The sequence below is a fragment of the Bufo bufo genome, chromosome 2, assembly GCF_905171765.1.
Source record: "Bufo bufo chromosome 2, aBufBuf1.1, whole genome shotgun sequence".
In the NCBI taxonomy this organism is placed as follows: Eukaryota; Metazoa; Chordata; class Amphibia; order Anura; family Bufonidae; genus Bufo; species Bufo bufo.
In genome coordinates, this window is record NC_053390.1 from 828,230,135 (window position 1) to 828,253,525 (window position 23,391).

Genomic DNA, 23,391 nt, shown 5'->3' on the forward strand with positions numbered 1-23,391 from the left:
GTATATAGTGATATGGACCATGATGGTATAACCTGGGCATCTCCTGTATATAATTATATATGTACAGCTGGTATAAGTTATACATCTTCTTGTATATAGTGATATGGAGCATGCTGGTATAACCTGGGTATCTCCTGTATATAATTATATATGTACAGCTGGTATAAGTTATACATCTTCTTGTATATAGTGATATGGACCATGATGGTATAACCTGGGCATCTCCTGTATATAATTATATATGTACAGCTGGTATAAGTTATACATCTTGTATCTAGTGATATGGATCATGCTGGTATAACCTGGGTATCTCCTGTATATAATTATATACAGTTGCAAGAAAAAGTATGTGAACCCTTTGGAATTATATGGATTTCTGCACAAATTGGTCATAAAATGTGATCTGATCTTCATCTAAGTCACAACAATAGACAATCACAGTCTGCTTAAACTAATAACACACAAAGAATTAAATGTTACCATGTTTTTATCGAACACACCATGTAAACATTCACAGTGCAGGTGGAAAAAGTATGTGAACCCTTGGATTTAATAACTGGTTGAACCTTCTTTGGCAGCAATAACTTCAACTAAACGTTTCCTGTAGTTGCAGATCAGACGTGCACAACGGTCAGGAGTAATTCTTGACCATTCCTCTTTACAGAACTGTTTCAGTTCAGCAATATTCTTTGGATGTCTAGTGTGAATCGCTTTCTTGAGGTCATGCCACAGCATCTCAATCGGGTTGAGGTCAGGACTCTGACTGGGCCACTCCAGAAGGCGTATTTCCTCCTGTTTAAGCCATTCTGTTGTTGATTTACTTCTATGCTTTGGGTCGTTGTCCTGTTGCAACATCCATCTTCTGTTGAGCTTCAGCTGGTGGACAGATGGCCTTAAGTTCTCCTGCAAAATGTCTTGATAAACTTGGGAATTCATTTTTCCTTCGATGATAGCAATCCGTCCAGGCCCTGACGCAGCGAAGCAGCCCCAAACCATGATGCCCCCACCACCATACTTCACAGTTGGGATGAGGTTTTGATATTGGTGTGCTGTGCCTCTTTTTCTCCACACATAGTGTTGTGTGTTTCTTCCAAAAAACTCAACTTTGGTTTAATCTGTCCACAGAATATTTTGCCAGTACTGCTGTGGAACATCCAGGTGCTCTTGTGCAAACTGTAAACATGCAGCAATGTTTTTTTTGGACAGCAGTGGCTTCCTCTGTGGTATCCTCCCATGAAATCCATTCTTGTTTAGTGTTTTACGTATCGTAGATTCGCTAACAGGGATGTTAGCATATGCCAGAGACTTTTGTAAGTATTTAGCTAACACTTTAGGATTCTTCTTCACCTCATTGAGCAGTCTGCGCTGTGCTCTTGCAGTCATCTTTGCAGGACGGCCACTCCTAGGGAGAGTAGCAGCAGTGCTGAACTTTCTCCATTTATAGACAATTTGTCTTACCGTGGACTAATGAACAGCAAGGCTTTTGGAGATACTTTTATAATCCTTTCCAGCTTTATGCAAGTCAACAATCCTTAATCGTAGGTCTTCTGAGAGCTCTTTTGTGCGAGGCATCATTCACATCAGGCAATGCTTCTTGTGAAAAGCAAACCCAGAACTGGTGTGTGTTTTTTTATAGGGCAGGGCAGCTGTAACCAACACCTCCAATCTCATCTCATTGATTGGACTCCAGTTGGCTGACCCCTTACTCCAATTAGCTCTTGGAGATGTCATTAGTCTAGGGGTTCACATACTTTTTCCACCTGCACTGTGAATGTTTACATGGTGTGTTCAATAAAAACATGGTAACATTTCCATTCTTTGTGTGTTATTAGTTTAAGCCGACTGTGATTGTCTATTGTTGTGACTTAGATGAAGATCAGATCACATTTTATGACCAATTTGTGCAGAAATCCATATCATTACAAAGGGTTCACATACTTTTTCTTGCAACTGTATGTACAGCTGGTATAAGTTATACATCTTCTTGGACCATGCTGGTATAACCTGGGTATATTTTGTATATAATGATACATGTATATATACATTGTGACTATGAAGCAATGTGGATAGGTATTATTGTTTGGGACTGTTTTGCTACCTTTGGGCGTGGACATCTTGGGATCACTGAGGGAACAATTTATTCTTATATAAAACATTTTTTCAGGAGTACGTAAACGTTGCCATCCCTGACCTCAAGTTGAACAGACCCTGGGTGTTTCAACAAGACAGTTACCCAAAGTCCACAAGTAAATCATCTAATGGTTAGAATATGGCTGTCAGACCCTCACCCTATGGAGATGTTGGGGCCTGACCTGAAGAAGGCTGTGAATGCAATTATTGAACTGAAACAATAACGGCCTAGATTTCCTTCTCAGAAGTTTTGCAATTCTTAATTATAGCTACAGGGCTTGATTGGTGGAGGTGACTGATGCTAAGGGGGTCTACAGGTTATTAAATTCAAAGGTTCACGTATGTTACCACTGTCTGTTGCTAAGGGTAATGGATGTGAATCTACTATGCCAACCAGCCAGTTTGACTTTGGGCTAGCCCTCAGGGTGTTATCCTAGCAGTCCCCTGGTTTGCTCCCTTTAACCACTCTACATTGTTCTGGTCTTTGCTGCAGGGAAGCCACCTGGCCACTACCTCTTAGAATAGTCAAAATGTGGTTAGCTGCTGTACTCGTGTTTGGCTGCTGGCTGCAATACCTGTAGTCAGGAACAGGAGGAGGTCAAGGCTCGAGAATCCGAGAAATAATCCAATCTACAGTTATTGACTTTTTAGGCAGGTGGAACAGGATCAAAATCCAGGAATCAGTCAGAGGTAGGTACACAGGCAGAAAATGAGATTATAGCATTTTAGAAAGCAAGAGAGACTCATTGCTCAGGCAAGGAAGTGAGGTAAGCATCACCACTATATAGGAGTGTTGATTAGCTTATTAGTCAAGCAGCTGAGCACAGTGTCAGAAAGGGAAATAACCCCTGTAGTGCTGCAGGGAAAAGTCTCTAATGCTGCGGCCTGTAGAGTGGGACAAGGCCGGGTAGGAGCTAAGTCTGTGATGAGAAGCCCATGCCCACACCAGATAGCTGGATTCCAGCGGGCAGAGAGAGCTACCAAGATATCTGTTTCTTATTAGTCTAGTTAGATTGTGTTTGTCTATAATTGGGACTTAGATGACAAATTGATCAAATTTTATTGAAGAAATCCAGGTCATTCCAAAGGTTTCCTTTTCTTTGTTTTGCAACAGTCTGTATATTTTGAGGGTATATAATAAGTGATATGGGCCAAGTTATTGCCTTTGGATGATTATTTATTTTCATCAGTCTTGGCTGCTTTTTGACCTTTGTTTCGTTAGAGTCCAGCTGTAATTAGTATCTCCATATCTGCGGTGAAGGCAGCTGCTTAGGCTTCCTCAGTGCTTTACACTACAACAATACTTCTGATTATAATAGAACTGATACAAGGAGAGGCCTTCAGATTTTTCTTTAACCATGATTACAGTTGACATTAGATCTGACTACGACATCACCCTTTATGATTAACACAGACGCAAGTTGTATTTACCAAAAGCAGAGACATTTTATTTTGTGAGGATGAAGAAAAAAAAAATATTTGTCAAAACACCTTTCAGTACCGAGCACCAAGCACAACATCACTTTGTCCTTAAAATTACATAAAATATGATTTTAGAGTTTTTTTTTTTTAAAGGACAAAAGATAAATTAGAACTGGTCACAGGACAACTACAACATCCTTCTTGGTCAATGTCGCCGGCAGAGGATACACATTATTACATCCTATCTGTGGCCGGAATACACCAAGGCCACCACTTCATCTGTGGCTGGCTACACCAGTCGGAGTGGAATTTATTTCAAAATGGTGCCACCATCATGTGATGCTTCCATGTCATTTCCTTCATATTCTTTGTAAATATGGGATGTCTTATTGGCACCAGGTAGTTATGGCTAAGGCAACCAATGGTTGCTCATATGGGATGTGGAATCACAGATCAGAGCAAAAGCTGGATATGCCAAGAGTTAAATTCCTGTAACAGATAGATCTCTGGGGCTCTTAGGACAAGCTACCCTTTGGGTTGTAAACAGTTTAGTTGCTGGGACAATCCTTGACACCCCAACATGCCACCAAGTCTTATAATGTGGTCACCTCATGGAAACAGCAGACAATTAAAGAGTTCCTCTTATAAATAGTGAAAGTTGGTTATCTAGTATTTGATGGACCACATAGGCTAAGCTTGCACCTCACATAGATGGCAGGGTCGTCATTCTGAACCCATCCATGTACAATACTGAAGAATTTTCACCTCCTGACAGGTTTTGATTCTCTGGTGGGTTGAGTGTTCAAAAATCAAGCTATTTAGAAGTGCCCAACAGGTGAAGGTTCATTTTGTCCAACAGTTGATGGGGTCTAGTGGTGGAACTCCAGTATGTTACATACTGCATACAAGTCTTCCATTAGGTGGTCACCTTGCTAGAAATCCCATCTCATGGACATATAGTGGTCTTTGGGCACCCCAGATAAAGAGTACAAATACATTTTTGAGGGTTTACCTGAATTTGGACCATATTTCTAACACACCCAAAGATTTATCTGCTTGCCCTGAAAAGCCTAACATCAATCTTACACGGAACCCTTTTCCCATCTACAGTTATTGACTTTTTAGCATCTACAAACCAAACTTAATTTCCATACTAAGTTATAATAAATAGCAATGAAACAACCAAATTTTTATTTTTATTTTAGCTAGGCTAATACCTTTAGTGATTTCATCGAAGGGTTTGATCCCTTAGGAAGTAATGGATGTCATAACAATAATTGGGGATCCCTACAGAAAAATGTATTGTGCTGGATCAGAGGGAGGGGGAATGGAGCTCTTGCCCTTCCTGTCACTGTGTGTAGACCATGTACCATGTATAATGCACTTTTTAAAGAATTTTAGAAGTTATAATTTTGGAGAGCTCCAGCCATGCAGCTTTCTTACACAAACATTAGAAGTCGATAAGTTTGTACTGTACCGTTTACTTCAACATGGCACTGTCGAAGAAGGCCTCCAAGATGTTGGTTTGTAAAATTACCTACTGATCATCGCGCTAACTTGTAATGGCTGTTATTCTGAAGTGAAGGCATCTGTCACTGGCCTTGGGGTTAATACAACGTTGCATCACTCACAAAACCCAGGCGTTCATGAATTGGGTTTCCATGACTTAGCAACCTTACGTAAGCCTGACATCACCATGCTCAATGCCAGGTGTTAGTAGCAATGGGGTAAAGCCAGCACTACACGACCTCGAAGAATTGGAGATGTGCTGTCTGAAGGCCACAATGGAAGGGAGTACTAACTTTCCACGGTAGTTCATGGTTTGCAATATGACATTTAACATGTACATACTTTTTGCAGTATTAATAATATAAATCAGCACAATTTCTAGATATCGATCAAATGTTTTGCCGTAAATGTCTATGGACGACATATATTCCACTTGTCTCCATCCCCCTCCTCATATTATGAAGCTGCTCCATGTCACAGGAAGCCCTCTCCTCACTTTCATCAACATATGAGTGAAAAGGTCACTGCCCCACCACCTAATGATCAGCACACTGCACTTCAAAAACTGTTACCCTGCTTCTTCAACCGTGTATCTGCTTGTGACCAATTCATATATCACGGCAACCATAGCTTCTATATTTTGAAAAAACAAGGTAACGTGGTTCTATAGGCATTAGATGACATGAACTTTACCTCACAAGTATAATTAATGCCCCCCCACCACCCCCATTTTTTCCTCTTGAACGAATGTCTTGTGTTTCTTAGTTCAGCACTATGGGGCGATCACATATGGAACACCTCACTTAGCAATGCGGCAAGAGTGCTTACAGACCAGTTAACAATGGTAGGAAAAATTTGTACCAACAACCTCCAATGGCCATGTCATAGAGCTGCCTCTGTACAAATTTTGTCACTGTGAGAACAGACATACACACCACTAGACACATTTGGTTCAATAGTCTCTTGATATTTGACTTGCAAGACCATTAAGTAGGTGTGTGGGCAGAGAAAGCAAACACAGTGGACTTGACTTTGATATCTTCACATGGGTAATAATCTTAGGAACTTGGCTTTTTGCTGGAGATACTGTCTTTTCTTTCCAGTCGGGTATAAGGCTCGAAGGCTGAGCTTCCTAGTCCATAACCAGTGGGTATTTCATGTAGGCCTCCCAATAGAGGACCAGGGAAACAAAGAGGAGCTGGTAGCCTTGGAGAAGTGGAGGAAGCTAAGGATGGAACTTGGAGAGTGAACGCACCAGCTCCGGGTGGGGTACTGCTTATACTGGGTGATGTATTTCCCGATGTTCCCAGGCTCGACCCATTTACAGGATTTTGACCAGTAGAAAGCAGGTTGGGTGGAGCCGGAACCGATAATAGTCTACCTTGTTCCAACAATCGTAATATATTACATGTTGCGAATGACTCGGAGGTTGACGAGGAACGTTTTTCAGAGTCCCTGCTCTGGTCCTTTTTCTGTTTGGTCCTCCGATTCTGGAACCAGACTTTGACCTGAAATAGAGAGATATAGAGATTGAAATTAATTTATTGAATTTTATGGAACAAATATATATATATATATATATATATATATATATATATACAGTACAGACCAAAAGTTTGGACACACCTTCTCATTCAAAGAGTTTTCTTTATTTTCATGACTATGAAGGCATCAAAACTATGAATTAACACATGTGGAATTATATACATAACAAGCAAGTGTGAAACAACTGAAAATATGTCATATTCTAGGTTCTTCAAAGTAGCCACCTTTTGCTTTGATTACTGCTTTGCACACTCTTGGCATTCTCTTGATGAGCTTCAAGAGGTAGTCCCCTGAAATGGTCTTCCAACAGTCTTGAAGGAGTTCCCAGAGATGCTTAGCACTTGTTGGCCCTTTTGCCTTCACTCTGCGGTCCAGCTCACCCCAAACCATCTCGATTGGGTTCAGGTCCGGTGACTGTGGAGGCCAGGTCATCTGGCGCAGCACCCCATCACTCTCCTTCATGGTCAAATAGCCCTTACTTTCTAAGTTTTTCCCAATTTTTGACTGACTGACCTTCATTTCTTAAAGTAATGATGGCCACTCGTTTTTCTTTACTTAGCTGCTTTTTTCTTGCCATAATACAAATTCTAACAGTCTATTCAGTAGGACTATCAGCTGTGTATCCACCTGACTTCTCCTCAACGCCACTGATGATCCCAACCCCATTTATAAGGCAAGAAATCCCACTTATTAAACCTGACAGGGCACACCTGTGAAGGGAAAACCATTTCAGGGGACTACCTCTTGAAGCTCATCAAGAGAATGCCAAGAGTGTGCAAAGCAGTAATCAAAGCAAAAGGTGGCTACTTTGAAGAACCTAGAATATGACATATTTTCAGTTGTTTCACACTTGTTTGTTATGTATATAATTCCACATGTGTTAATTCATAGTTTTGATCAGTAAAATTAGAGGTCTATCACTTCCAGCCGATGCTCCATTCCAGAGTTTCAAAGATAAAGAGCTGGGTTCAGCCAACGCTGGGGGCGCTGTTTCATTGTTGGTAGGTAGGTATTTGTGTTGAAAGGTGGTACTGCAAGTAATCATTTTATTAAAATGAGCAAACTATTGTAATTGAAGGGGTTGTTCAGCTTGAACAATCCCTTGTTGTACTGTAGGACACCAACCCAGGAGCCTGGAGGGTAAGACCTGTGCCCTGAGTGCCTCAGAGGGTGCCAACAAGCCTCTCTGACCTGGGCAGACAGAATGTTTGCCTTGCTCTATCGAAATAGTAAATTCAAGTCATTATGACCCGTCGCAAAGTGCCATCCCCAGTAGTAAGGGTTTTGGTGGAAGTAGCCATCCCTATTACATAAATTAACCATGATATGACTTGAAAAAGAAGATTATTAAAAAAGTGGACAATCCCTTTAAGGGACTTCAGATTTAACCCTTTCAGTAGCTGTCAGCAGACAGCAGGTGAGATTCTAGAAGCTACAATGTATCCCTGACCCTCACGTATCACACTCCCGTCCAGGCTTTTTACATCGGGAACAGGACTCCACCTCTGAGTATAATTTCTCAGATTTCTGCAGAGACTGCATAAATTCCCATATTAAGTGCATTGCGCTGGGTCTTTCAGGCAGCGGTTATTAGCCCGTCTGCCGTGGACAGCCATTCATGCCTCACTTTATGAGCTCCCAGCAGGCCAGCTTCCATTCTGGAAAAGCCTCGGCACAAATGGGACTTATTCAGTGAGGAGAAAGTCTCACCCTTGTAGTCGTCATTCACGGCTCCGGTCTGAAAAGGAATGGGAGCGGGGAGGGAGGGGTGGACAATAGGCTCGGCCACATTTACAGGAGACGTGGCGGTACAATGCATGCAGATGGAACCACTCCATGGATGGGGGCTGGCGCCAAACTCAACTATTTAAAGAAAACAAGTAAAAATCCTATAAAATCATTATTTCCGTGAAATCAGATCGTTCAGGTGATCAGACTAGAAGCTTCTCGACTAAAACTATATCATGAAGGAACTCCATGGACGATGGCTGTAATATAGGGCAGGTACCTTTAAGAGGAGAATACAATGTGGCCTTGGATCTGTTATTGACATGGTATCCTGTAATAGTAACAGCACGTGGAATGATATACGGTATAATAGTAACATCATGTGGAATGATATACGGTATAATAGTAACATCACGTGGAATGATATACGGTATAATAGTAACATCACGTGGAATGATATACGGTATAATAGTAACACCACGTGGAATGATATATGGTATAATAGTAACAGCACGTGGAATGGTATACGGTATAATAGTAACATCACGTGGAAAGATATACGGTATAATAGTAACATCACGTGGAATGATATACGGTATAATAGTAACTTCACGTGGAATGATATACGGTATAATAGTAACATCACGTGGAATGATATACGGTATAATAGTAACATCATGTGGAATGATATACGATATAATAGTAACACCACGTGGAATGATATATGGTATAATAGTAACAGCACGTGGAATGATATACGGTATAATAGTAACATCATGTGGAATGATATACGGTATAATAGTAACATCACGTGGAATGATATACGGTATAATAGTAACACCACGTGGAATGATATATGGTATAATAGTAACAGCACGTGGAATGGTATACGGTATAATAGTAACATCACGTGGAATGATATACGGTATAATAGTAACATCACGTGGAATGATATACGGTATAATAGTAACATCACGTGGAATGATATACGGTATAATAGTAACATCATGTGGAATGATATACGATATAATAGTAACACCATGTGGAATGATATATGGTATAATAGTAACACCACGTGGAATGATATACGGTATAATAGTAACATCATGTGGAATGATATACGGTATAATAGTAACATCACGTGGAATGATATACGGTATAATAGTAACAGCACGTGGAAAGATATACGGTATAATAGTAACATCACATGGAATGGTATACGGTATAATAGTAACATCATGTGGACTGATATACAGTATAATAGTAACATCAAGTGGAATGGTATACGGTATAATTGTAACATCACGTGGAATGGTATAGGGTATACTAGTAACATCACGTGGAATGGTATACAGTATAATAGTAACATCACGTGGAATGGTATACGGCATAATAGTAACATCATGTGGAATGATATACGATATAATAGTAACATCACATGGAATGGTATACGGTATAATATTAACATCACGTGGAATGGTATACGGTATACTAGTAACATCACGTGGAATGGTATACGGTATAGTAGTAACATCACATGGAATGGTATACGGTATAATAGTAACATCATGTGGAATGGTATACGGTATAATATTAACATCACATGGAATGGTATACGGTATAATAGTTACATCACGTGGAATGGTATACGATATAGTAGTAACATCACATGGAATGGTATACGGTATAATAGTAACATCACGTGGAATGATATACGGTATACTAGTAACGTCACATGGAATGATATACGGTATAATAGTAAAATCACGTGGAATGATATACGGTATAATAGTAACAGCACGTGGAATCATATACGGTATAATAGTAAAATCACGTGGAATGATATACGGTATAATAGTAAAATCATGTGGAAATATATACGGTATAATAGTGACATGCCATACAAGCCTCTATACATTATATCCTATGCTCCATCTCGCAGTATGTTAGTTGTAAGCTCCTCCCCCATACACATGCACACTCGTTTGGTTGTCAGCTCCTCCCCCATACACACGCACACTCGTTTGGTTGTCAGCTCCTCCCCCATTGACACGCACACTCGTTTGGTTGTCAGCTCCTCCCCCATACACATGCACACTCGTTTGGTTGTCAGCTCCTCCCCCATACACACGCACACTCGTTTGGTCGTCAGCTCCTCCCCCATACACATGCACACTAGTTTAGTCGTCAGCTCCTCCCCCATACACATGCACACTCGTTTGGTCATCAGCTCCTCCCCCATACACATGCACACTCGTTTTGTCGTCAGCTCCTCCCCCATACACATGCACACTAGTTTAGTCTACAGCTCCTCCCCCATACACATGCACACTCGTTTGGTCATCAGCTCCTCCCCCATACACATGCACACTCGTTTTGTCGTCAGCTCCTCCCCCATACACATGCACACTAGTTTAGTCTACAGCTCCTCCCCCATACACATGCACACTCGTTTGGTTGTCAGCTCCTCCCCCATACACATGCACACTAGTTTAGTCGTCAGCTCCTCCCCCATACACATGCACACTCGTTTTGTCGTCAGCTCCTCCCCCATACACATGCACACTAGTTTAGTCTACAGCTCCTCCCCCATACACATGCACACTCGTTTGGTTGTCAGCTCCTCCCCCATTCACACGCACACTCGTTTGGTTGTCAGCTCCTCCCCTATACACATGCACACTCGTTTGGTCATCAGCTCCTCCCCCATACACATGCACACTCATTTGGTTGTCAGCTCCTCCCCCATACACATGCACACTCGTTTGGTCATCAGCTCCTCCCCCATACACATGCACACTCGTTTGGTTGTCAGCTCCTCCCCCATACACATGCACACTCAGTTTGGCTGACCATGTGATTTCAGTGGAGAAAGGGGAGTGAGATGCTTCCAGAAAACTCTGGCTTCTTTCCCCGAGACCAAAGGATTGGACATGCTGAATTCAGCATGCCCAACCTTTCACTCCCAGGCCAAACGAACGTTGGCCGAACATTTCACATATATTAGATTTGGGTTCACCTTTTTATAAACCCAGAGTGGTTTTTATTAGGTGGAGTTACCCTTTAAGACTAGAACAGTACGGCAGCAGGAGAATTGATTTCTGCAGATGGAGCCGCGTCGCCTCGTTTTATGACTGAGCACAATTTAATACTCAATATCTGGAACAATGGTCGCGGCTTCGAGGAGCGGAGTTGCTATTTGACTGTGCAGCGCCAGCAGTTATAACAAATCAATAGGAACGTACGACACGGTATTGTCTGCGCTGTGTGATTTTTACAACAAAATGGACCATTATCTCCCTCTGACCGGAGAAGCAGAAGCTCGGCATGGCTCCGTAATCAGCCGAAGCAATAAAGAGCTGCATTTTCTCGGGAGTCAAATCCATTTCCAAAACCACCTCTGCACTGCCCCATGTGAACGCGTCCTACGTCAATTATGTAAATGGATCAAACCGTAATATGTGCCCTAATGCAAATACGTCCTAGGAATAAGCAGATCGGGTTTAGTAGGTAATGAGCTAAAAGCGCCATCCTCATCATTGTCTCCCATACTAGGGCTTAAAACATCGAACAAAGAGGTTCTGCAGGAGGTAGGGCAATGCCATACTATAGGAAATATAGGCTACTTTTGGAAGTCCCATAGCAGTATGGAGAGGACTCCACGCATGCACGGCCGGCCACCCCTCTCTTATCTGAGCCTGGGTTTGGCTATTTTCAGAAGTCCCATTGCAGAGAATAGAGAAATCTCTCATTTCATTCCGATAGTAGGACCTGCACCTATCAGGCATTTATGACATATCTGTTACATTGGCGGCTGATGTCTGCTGCTGTCCTGCTGTCCAGGGCGCGCACAAGCGTCATTCCACTCAACCTGTGTGTATTGGGACTAGTGCTCAATGAACCTCAGCACTGCTAGGGTTAATCCTTCCATCTTGCTCTCTGTCCAGCTGCTGACTAAGGTGATGATTGGCCTTCCTATTTAGCTGAGCTGGATGTCGCACCTCCTTGCCTGAACTTTAGGGTTTGCTAGCAGCTAATAACCAGCGAAGGTGTGATCTCTTGTCAGACTGCCCGTGTACAGCACTTTATCGGACTACCAATTCTGCTCCTTGACGCCTACACCGACCTTGGAATTGATATCTCGATTACACAAGTACTCAGCCGGCCCTACCTGGAATATGCACATAGTAAGCCTGCTCTGACCAAGGACTGCATTCAGACTACGTCTTTTGCCTGATCCCTTGGTGCTTCACACCGGTGTTTCTGACCCCCGTGGGTCAGCAGCCAACTGCACCAGGACTTCTCCAGGAGGTAGCAGCCTGGTTGATTTCCTGCAGCGATGTCCATATTTCTGTACAGGAGTTAAAGGGTGAATACTGCCAGGAGAGCACCCTTGGGTTTAGCCCAAAGCCAAACTAGTTAGTCGGCACAGTGGGTCCACACACATTGTCCGTTACAATATCCTATTCATATGCCATAATGTAAGGACTGAAATACGCCTTTAAGATATTATAACAATGGGCAATTAGAGTTTTGAACCCACTAGGTCTCTACTAGATTTGATTTAGGGCTAAACCAGGGAGCAGAGTCTGAGGGATTGGGTGTTCTTAAAACTTCACAATGAGGGATAGACTTTCCCACTAGAAACCCAGGATGTTTCCCCGGGGTGGTCTAGTAGACAAAATTCACGGATGGAGCTCAAGTTGAGGCAGAAAGAGGTTGGTCAAAAGAGGAGATCAGGCACGGGGCAGGAGGGGCAGCAGACAACTATAAGAGGTGGTGAGAGAAGAGACAAACCTTGAGAGAGTAGAAACCTAATGGACCTGTCCAAGTATACTGTGGGGAAAATCCTAACAGAGCCTACGACCCGTCTAGCGCGAGACAATAATAGACACGAATGGCCCAGCAGAAGACAAATCCATTTAGTGGTGACTTTGGATGATTTAGTACAACACCCACCATACTTTACTGCTGTGTATAATGATATAAAGAAAGATGGACGTCCACATCCACCTTCCCTGTGTAGATGAAGAGTCGTCCTCAGAATCAGGATCCAAGGGGCCTCAGTTTAACACAGGTTTAGGTCATTCTAGAGATCCTTGTAGGAAGTGATTGACAATTCTCCAACACCCCACAATCGCATTGTGGATGGACGGTGTTGAGAGTCAGGGAGTTCCCTCTCGCTCAGAGGTAAAACTAAAGGGATCGGTGTTACTTCCAATCCGGGCAGTGAGAGCCAGGACAATACAGCTTGGCGCCTACTAGCGATGGTGCAGACTCAGGAGCTGTGCTAAGGGTCCACCTTCCCTGTGTAGATGAAGAGTCGTCCTCAGAATCAGGATCCAAGGGGCCTCAGTTTAACACAGGTTTAGGTCATTCTAGAGATCCTTGTAGGAAGTGATTGACAATGCTCCAAATCAACACCTGATGGTGGAATTGTTATAGCTGTCCCAGACCTCATGCCTTATGGTAGGACTTGTTCACGATTAGTTACCGTTCTGTCCAAAATTTATTTCTTCTTCACAGTCGGAAAAATTCCCAGGTACACACCAAACATATCCGTAGGCACCCATGCACCCAGCGTATGCATATACTGGACTGGTATGCATCACAATTCCATTTTTTAATTGTTGTCTGCTGCACTATACAATATAGAAGGACATAGGAAAAACCTTTAGTGTATGTCTGTACAGTGGCGGAGGTTAAAGGCTTCCATTACAGGAATGCACTCGGGAATACTCCTATCATCCTGAAGGGAAGCATAAAACAAGATGGTCTTCACATTGGATATAGCACGAGTAGATATTACAACATAGAGGTATGAAAGTTGAGGAGGTCAGCTCTCTCTCCAGACCCCTCCATAAACACACAAGCTCAGACAGATGACCGTGCATGTGTCCTGCATGGACAGGAATAAAGATCTCTGGCAGTAGCTCATCTCCCAGAGAACAAAAGGATCGGGCAATTGAAATCCAACATCCCGATCCCTAACTTTCCTGACAACTGCTGTTGGGGAAGAGTGGGAAGGACCCTATATACATTAGGTGGTCAGTTGGTCCCAATGGAATCAGCAGTTTCAGCCAAAATATATTTAAGGAGTTTGGCCAGCTAAACAAGATGTTGGGGTACGGGAAAATGGAAAATATAATCTCCAAGTCATTTTTTATAGAATTTCTACCCTATCTTCCAACCTAACCACTTCCCGTCCGCCCATAGGATATAAACGTCCTATGGGTGGACGTCTATTTCTGACAGCACGTTTTAGAACGTCCTGTCAGAAATAGCAGCTGCACGCTAATCGTGCAGCTGCTGATCGGGTTGCCCGCTGTCAGTGACAGCAGGGCAACCCTAAGACAAGGCAGGGACAGTTCCCAGGTGTCCCTGCCTTCACGATCGCTGCAGACACAGCACTCACCGAGCGCTGTGTCTGCAGAGAAGGAAGCGCTGTGCGCTTCCTGTTCCGGCCCGGCGGTCATGTGACCGCCGTGACCGGAGTGTGCAGGGGCTGTGTGAGGTCTCTCAGAGACCTCGATCAGCCCTGCTCTGAGGCTGTACAGCGCAGGATTGCTGCTGTACAGCCTCTATAGGGGTGCATTTGTCCTGTAACTGGGGCTACTATGTCAGCCCCAGTTACAGGAGAAATCAACTGTGAAAAAAAAAGAAAAAGTGAAGCAAATGTCCCCCAGAGGTCTTGTATGACCTTATGGGGGACGAAAAGTGTAAAAAAAAAAATAATAATAAAGGGTTGAAAAAATAAAATAAAATAAAGTTTCACATGTAAAAAAAAAAAGTTCCCAAGTAAGGAATAAAAAAAAAAAATTTAAAATAGAAAAAATAAAATAAAATAGACATATTAGGTATCGCCGCGTCCGTAAAAACCAGCTCTATAAAAGTATCACATGACCTAACCCCTTGGGTGAACACCGTTAAAAAAAAAAAAAAAAAAATGTCAAAACAAGCAATTTTTGTCACCTTGCATCACAAAAGGTGCAACACCAAGTGATCAAAAACGCGTATGTCCCACAAAATAGTACCAATAAAACCGTCACCTCATCCCGCAAAAAATGAGCCCCTACATAAGAAAATCTTTCAAAAAATAAAAAAACTATAGCTCTTAGAACATGGAGACACTAAAACATCATTTTTTTGGTTTCAAAAATGCTATTATTGTGTTAAAGTGAAACAAATAAAAAAAAAGTATACATATTAGGTATTGCCGCGTCCGTAAAAACCAGCTCTATAAAAATATCACATGACCTAACCCCTCGGGTGAACACCGTAAAAAAAAAAAAAAAAAAAAATGTGTCAAAACAAGCAATTTTTGTCACCTTGCATCACAAAAGGTGCAACACCAAGTGATCAAAAATGCTTATGTCCCACAAAATAGTACCAATGAAACCGTCACCTCATCCCGCAAAAAATGAGCCCCTACATAAGAAAATCTCTCAAAAAATAAAAAAACTATAGCTCTCAGAACATGGACACATTAAAACATAATTTTTTTGTTTCAAAAATGCTATTATTGTGTAAAACTTTAATAAATGAGAAAAAGTATACATATTAGGTATCGCCACGTCCGTAACAATCTGCTCTATAAAAATGTCACTTGACAGAACCCCTCAGGTGAACACTGTAAAAATTAATAAATAGAAACTGTGCTAAAACAACCAATTTTTTGGTCACCTTGCCCCATAAAGTGTTATAATAAATGATCAAAAAATCATATGTACCCAAAAATAGTACTAATAAAACTGGCACGTTATCCCCTAGTTTCCAAAATGGGGTCACTTCTTGGGAGTTTCTACTGTAAGGGTGCATCAGGGGGCTTCAAATGGGACATGGCATCTAAAAACCATGTGGAGTTCCTTTTCTTCTGCGCCCTGCCGTGTGCCCGTACAGCAGTTTATGACCACATGTGGGGTGTTTCTGTAAACCGCAGAATCTGGGTAATAAATATTGAGTTTTGTTTGGCTGTTAACCATCGATGTGTTAAAGAAAAAAATTGATTAAAATGGAAAATCTGCTAAAAAAGTGAAATTTAAAAATTTGATCTCCATTTTCCTTTAACTCTTGTGGAACGCCTAAAGGGTTAACAAAGTTTGTAAAATCGGTTTTGAATACCTTGAGGGGTGTAGTTTCTACAATGGGGTCATTTATGGGGGTATCCACTATGTAGGCCCCACAAAGTGACTTCATACCTGAACTGGTCCTTAAAAAGTGGGTTTTGGCAATTTTCTTAAAAATTTGAAGAATTGCTTCTAAACTTCTAAGCCTTCTAACATCCTAAAAAAATTAAATGACATTTCCAAAATGATGCCAACATAAAGTAGACATATGGGGAATGTTAAATAATAAATATTTTATGAGGTATCACTTTCTGTTTTAAAAGCAGAGAAATTGAAATTTAGAAAATTGCGAATTTTTCAAATTCTTGGGTAAATTTGGGATTTTTTCATAAATAAAGGTGAAATATTTTGACTCAAATTTATGACTATCATGAAGTACAATATGTCACGAGAAAACAATCTCTGAATGACTTGGATAAATAAAGGCGTTCCAAAGTTATTACCACATAAAGTGAGATATGTCAGTTTTGCAAAATTTGGCCTGGTCAGGAAGGGGGCAAATGGCCCGGATGGCAAGTGGCTAAGATAATCCAGTCGGATGTAAAATTCTCTTTTAGTCTCTGTTGACTTTCCTCTCTGGCAAATTCGTTACTAACCCAATCCCCTATTGATCAGAAAACCATTATAATTTTAATACTCTTGATGACTTACTGTGGAGTTGGCCAAGATGTTGACGACAGTCTACACGCCACCAACGCTTAGCAAGGGACGTGCGTGAAGTTCATCACTATTTCCATAAAGGAACATCAGTTTGGGGTCAAATGTAAGAGTTCTAGGACATTGTGGCTAAAGGGAAGTTTTTCTGAATATACTGTACATAGAATTACCCTACATGGTGAAATGACTCACTACTACCTATTAGACTGTGAGATGTCACCTTTTCACCAAGGCCATGGCACAACAAGCATCCTCCATAGACAATCTACCTATTAGAAATGCTTGACATTTCCCACAGTGAAATTATCAGCTGATACATCACACTGGGCCAAAATATCGAACTGCATGTGGACAATTTTGGTGTAGAACAGCAGATGGTGGGGGTGCGGGCAGTCTTACACTCAATGATCTGATATTGATGGACTATCCTAAGGAGAGATCATCAATATCAAAGTCCCAGGAAACCCCTTTAACTACCTCTCACATACACACCAATATTTCCAGGAGGTCATATACGTCAATGGACAATATCTTTAGGGGGTGATATATGTCAATGGACAATATGTTTAGGAGGTTATATACAACAGTGGAAATATTTTCATGTTTCATATACAACATAATTAATTAGTTCTGCTAAAAGCGGACAATCAAGAACAACACAGTTAAGGTGCCCATATACAGTACATTCAATAGCCGCCAGACGAACACTTTGTTTAACTGAATTCTATTTCTCTTGACTCATCCATACACATGCATGTCCAGCTTGGGCAAGCGTGTATGTGTTTTTAGTGGGATGAGAGAAGAAAGCCGCTGCAAGACACCACAAGAACAAAAGGATCGGCTGTTCAGGCATTGAATTTCATCCCACCGGTTGGGGCACAGTTGGGAGCTCCCCATTGTCAACCGATGCAGATAATAAAGGGGGGTTGAGCTACCTTTAGTGTAGAGTTATATTAAAATACAATAATATTCAAAAAGAAGGCTTCTGGTCAAGGGTTGTTGGTCAAAATTGTTATTAGTTCTAAGGAACTATGTAGTCTATCTAGTACTTCACAGGGGTGATCACCTCATTTAACGGCTTATCCGAAGACTCATTTTGCTAGTAGAGGATATTCTTTTTCAAGGTCTCTCCCTACTGCATTTATGTTCAAGGACAACAGTCTTGGTCAAGTTATGGTACATCAAAACCATAGATATGACTAAAGATAAAGAACTGTCTAGTTGATGGTTAACACTTTTGAAGGAAGATCATCTACCAACACTTGTGGACAACAGTCTACTGTTCAATTCAACATTGTCGAAAGAGGATAATTATTTTGAAGGTCATTGTTGACTGTACACTGCAAAAACATTCAAGACTGTCTTGATAAAGAACAACCTGTGTCTCCCCCGGGTAACATTTAAGCAATGTACTATGGCTGTCCAATTCCAGCCATTTCATGGCTATTATTCAGAACGTCTAAATAATTGTTTCCAATTTTCCCGTAAACCTTGGGTATTAAATGTCGTTTCAGACAAACAGAACTCATTTTAAGTGCACCCAGTGTTTTTTTTCCCTAGGTTTCATAAAGACAATTGATACCGGTACATAGGCTTCTTTTTCCAGTTTGTCTTTTGAGATAATGAGGTTTATATCTAAATGTAGTTTTCGCAGTAACTATGCCTAGGAAATATAAATTAAAATACACGTAGTGGGTCTGCAAGAGCCAGCGTGTAAAAGAATAAGTGGCTGAGCAAAATCATTCATTATATTTAAAAAAAAATGCTGTTATTGTTAAGTGAATGCGACAGACACAAAAGGCAGCACAAGTGCCTGCTGGGAAATCCCTTGCCCTAAGCCCACTCTGTTGTTTAAGTAAATCATTTTCTGTGCGGCTTAAGAAAAGGACAATTACAGTTTTCATTTTTGCTTTTTACACTCAGAGATTGTGGAGCGCAGACCGTGCTTAGGACTAAAGTGCAGAGCTCGGCCCGACACTGCGTTATTCAACACAGGCAAGTAGCGGGCAGACGTAAAAATCCAAAAACAAACAAAAGTCACTTCATTGGGTTTAATATGTGGGTGCTGAAGCTATCATCAGAACGGGGGATAGATGGTACCTTACGATCTACTTCATTCAAAAACATGACATCATTGCCAATCGACGGAAGCAGTTTCATTATCTACAAATCTGTCTATTGCACAAGAAAGGATTGTGGTTAATATGTACTAATATCTACTCACTGATACTGACCAAAAAATGCTGCACTAAGAAGGAATTGTTAGAGTGAAACATTCTTTGTGTGAATGTAATGATGAGATATATAAGTGATTATAATTAGGGATGAGCGAATCGACTTCGGATGAAACATCCGAAGTCAATTCACGTAAAACTTTGTTAGCAGGAGCTCCGTACAGTATTAGAATGTATTGGCTCTGATGAGCCAAAGTTATTACTTCGCGAAGTCTCGCGAGACTTCGAGCAATAACTTCATAAATTAATTTGTACTGTAAAAAAACTTTTCCCGAATTCGGGTTTGGTTCCAAGATGCCATTTGGAACTGAAACCAAGTTTTGGAAATGTTTTTTTACAGTACAAATTAATTTATGAAGTTATTGCTCGAAGTCTCGCGGGACTTCGCAAAACAATAACTTCGGCTCATCAGAGCCAATACATTCTAATACTGTACGGAGCTCCTGCTCTGTACAGTATTAGAACGAAGTTTCATGCGAATCGACTTCGGATGTTTCATCCGAAGTCGATTCACTCATCCCTAATTATAATATTAGAGCGAAAGGATTAGTTTATTGGGAAAACTTTACAATTGAAAGGAGGTTCTAGGACCCTGGATACAAAATGAGATCCGGCCCCTAGCCTGGAGGCAAGATGAGGTATGGCTTCTAGCCTGGACACAAGATGAGATCCGGCCTCTAGCCTGGACACAAGATGAGATCCGGCCTCTAGCCTGGATACAAGATGAGATACGGCCTCTAGCCTGGATACAATATGAAATCTGGCCTCTAACCTGGTTACAGGATGAGATCCAGCCTCTAGCCTGGAAACAAGATGAGATACGGCCTCCTGCCTGGACACAAGATGAGATACGGCCTCTAGCCTGGATACAAGATGAGGTATGGCTTCTAGCCTGGACACAAGATGAGATACGGCCTCTAGCCTGGACACAAGATGAGATACGGCCTCTAGCCTGGACACAAGATGAGATACGGCCTCTAGCCTGGATACAAGATGAGATACGGCCTCTAACCTGGATACAATATGAAATCTGGCCTCTAACCTGGTTACAGGATGAGATCCAGCCTCTAGCCTGGAAACAAGATGAGATACGGCCTCCTGCCTGGACACAAGATGAGATACGGCCTCTAGCCTGGATACAAGATGAGGTATGGCTTCTAGCCTGGACACAAGATGAGATACGGCCTCTAGCCTGGACACAAGATGAGATACGGCCTCTAGCCTGGATACAAGATGAGATACAACCTCTAGCCTGGATACAATATGAAATCCGGCCTCCAAACTGGTTACAGGATGAGATACGGCCTCTAGCCTGGATACAAGATGAGGTATGGCTTCTAGTCTGGACACAAGATGAGATACGGCCTCTAGCCTGGACACAAGATGAGATACGGCCTCTAGCCGGGATAGAAGATGAGATACAACATCTAGCCTGGATACGAGATGAAATCCGGCCTCCAACATGGTAACAGGATGAGATACGGCCTCTAGCCTGGAAACAAGATGGGATACGGACTCTAGCTTGGACACAAGATGAGATACGGCCTCTAGCCTGGACACAAGATGAGATACGGCCTCTAGCCTGGATACAAGATGAGATACAACCTCTAGCCTGGATACAATATGAAATCCGGCCTCCAAACTGGTTACAGGATGAGATACGGCCTCTATCCTGGATACAAGATGAGGTATGGCTTCTAGTCTGGACACAAGATGAGATACGGCCTCTAGCCTGGACACAAGATGAGATACGGCCTCTAGCCGGGATAGAAGATGAGATACAACATCTAGCCTGGATACGAGATGAAATCCGGCCTCCAACATGGTAACAGGATGAGATACGGCCTCTAGCCTGGAAACAAGATGGGATACGGACTCTAGCTTGGACACAAGATGAGATACGGCTTCTAGCCTGGATACAAGATGAGATACAACCTCTAGCCTGGATACAAGATTAAATCCGGCCTCCAACCTGGTTACAGGATGAGATCCGGCCTCTAGCCTGGACACAAGACGAGATACGGCCTCTAGCCTGGATACAAGATGAGATACGGCCTCTAGCCTGGATACAAGATGAGATACAACCTCTAGCCTGGATACAAGATGAAATCCGGCCTCCAACCTGGTTACAGGATGAGATCCCGCCTATAGCCTGGACACAAGATGAGATACGGCCTCTAGTCTGGATACAAGATGAGATACAACCTCTAGCCTGGATACAAGATGAAATCCAGCCTCCAACATGGTAACAGGATGAGATCCGGCCTCTAGCCTGGAAGCAAGATGAGATACGGCCTCTAGCCTGGATACAAGATGAGGTACGGCCTCTAGCTTGGATACAAGATGAGATACAACCTCTAGCCTGGATACAAGATGAGACATGGCCTGTAGCCTGGATACAAGATGAGATACAGCATGTAGACTGAAAACAAGATGAGATACGGCCTCTAGTCTGCATACCAGATGAGATCCAGCCTCTAGCCTGGATACATGATGAGATCCTGCCTCTAGCCTAGATACAAGAAGACATATGACCTCTAGTCTGGATACATGGTTAGATCCTGCCTCTAGCCTTAATACAATATGAGATACGGCCTCTGGTCTGGATACACAATGACATACTGTCTCTAGTCTGCATACAAGATAAAATCCAGCCTCTAGCCTGGATACGAGATGAGATCTGGCCTCTAGCCTGGAGACAAGATAAGATTTGTCCTCTAGCCTGGATACAAGATTAGATTCCACCTCTAGCCCAGAAAATGGATGAGATACGGCTGGGCATGGATGTATACAGGTTCTGTATGATATCCTAAAGCACATTTGTCCACAGATGCTATAGCTGTGCCTGAGGTTGGTGAATCTGGCGTCCCAGCTGGTCCCATAAATTCTTGATTGGTGATGAATCTGGTGACCGCCAGCCAAGGAAACATTGTAATCTGGAGGAGAGATTACTTGGAAACCTTTGCTGTGTGCGGGCGAGCATTATGGAAGCCCTCCCATGAGAGGAACACATGTGGTGGCAGGATGTCCTACACATATCACTGAACTGTTAGTGCCTCTCATATCACTACTAGGGACGACCAACTGTCGTATGCCATGGCTCATCATATCATCACACAGCAGTTAGGGCCCTGTGTCACTCCACCGCAGAGGCAGGATTGAAGCTCTCACTACGAGACTTACGTGCTTGAACCTGACCTTCAACGGATCCCAAACAGAACCTGGATTCATTGTTAAAGATTATACGGTTCCAATACATAGCAGTCTGGATCTCTTATTCATGACACCACTGCAAATAAAGGAGACAATGGCTGGCTTTTAATAGCAGGACACATAATGGGCACCGCAACAGAAAATGTATTTCTGCTAAGTGCCTGGAAATGGTCCAGACAGGGACGGGGAGTGTAATGAAGGGGCCACCTGTGTCTGGATAGTAGGCCACTGTGGGAGCTGTTTGTGCTTGTTGGCAGATCAACCAGTCCTCTATACTGCTCGTCTGCCTGGGCCACCCATAGCCTGTTTTGGATGTGTGCGTGCCCTCAGGCAACCACTGCTCCTAATATCTACTAACAGCTAGGTCAGAAAGGCCTAGTTGGCAGGCAATTTGTCGAACCAACCATCCTGGTTCTCTCAGTCCAATGATGCACATCCTCTCAAAGTCTATCAACTGGGCAAAATGTCTCTGTGTGCGTTGTGGAGACCAGGGGTGGATTGGCCGTAGACCTTACAGGGAAATTTTGCAGTGGGCCGATGCCCAGGGGGCCGCCTGAGCCCTCCTCATGGCCAGACAGTGTAAGTTTTTCAAAATGTATTTTGTGCTGCTGTCGCGGTATTTTGTGATGCTCTGTGGTATTTGGCTCTTTTGTGGTGGCAAAATCTGCCACATTATGGTATTGCTGGCCCTGCATTCCATCAATTTGGACCCGACTTCCCCACTTTGAGTTCCCAATCCGCCCCTGGTGGAGACATGTACAGTAGTCAACGATATTTCACCAAGAGGTACGCTACACAAAAGTGACCTCTGAAAGCCATTTTTTAGG

At 42.4% G+C, this 23,391-nt stretch overlaps 1 protein-coding gene across 1 annotated transcript in view; it reads right to left on the reverse strand.

Annotated features, from left to right (window-relative positions):
* Window positions 1-6,119: 6,119 nt before the first annotated feature.
* Window positions 6,120-23,391, reverse strand: part of VAX2 (ventral anterior homeobox 2) — an 81,371-nt gene continuing 64,099 nt past the window's right edge. The window contains exon 3 of the mRNA XM_040420600.1: window positions 6,120-6,569. Coding sequence (XP_040276534.1) covers window positions 6,120-6,569 — 450 coding nt within the window. The remainder of the gene's footprint in view (window positions 6,570-23,391) is intronic.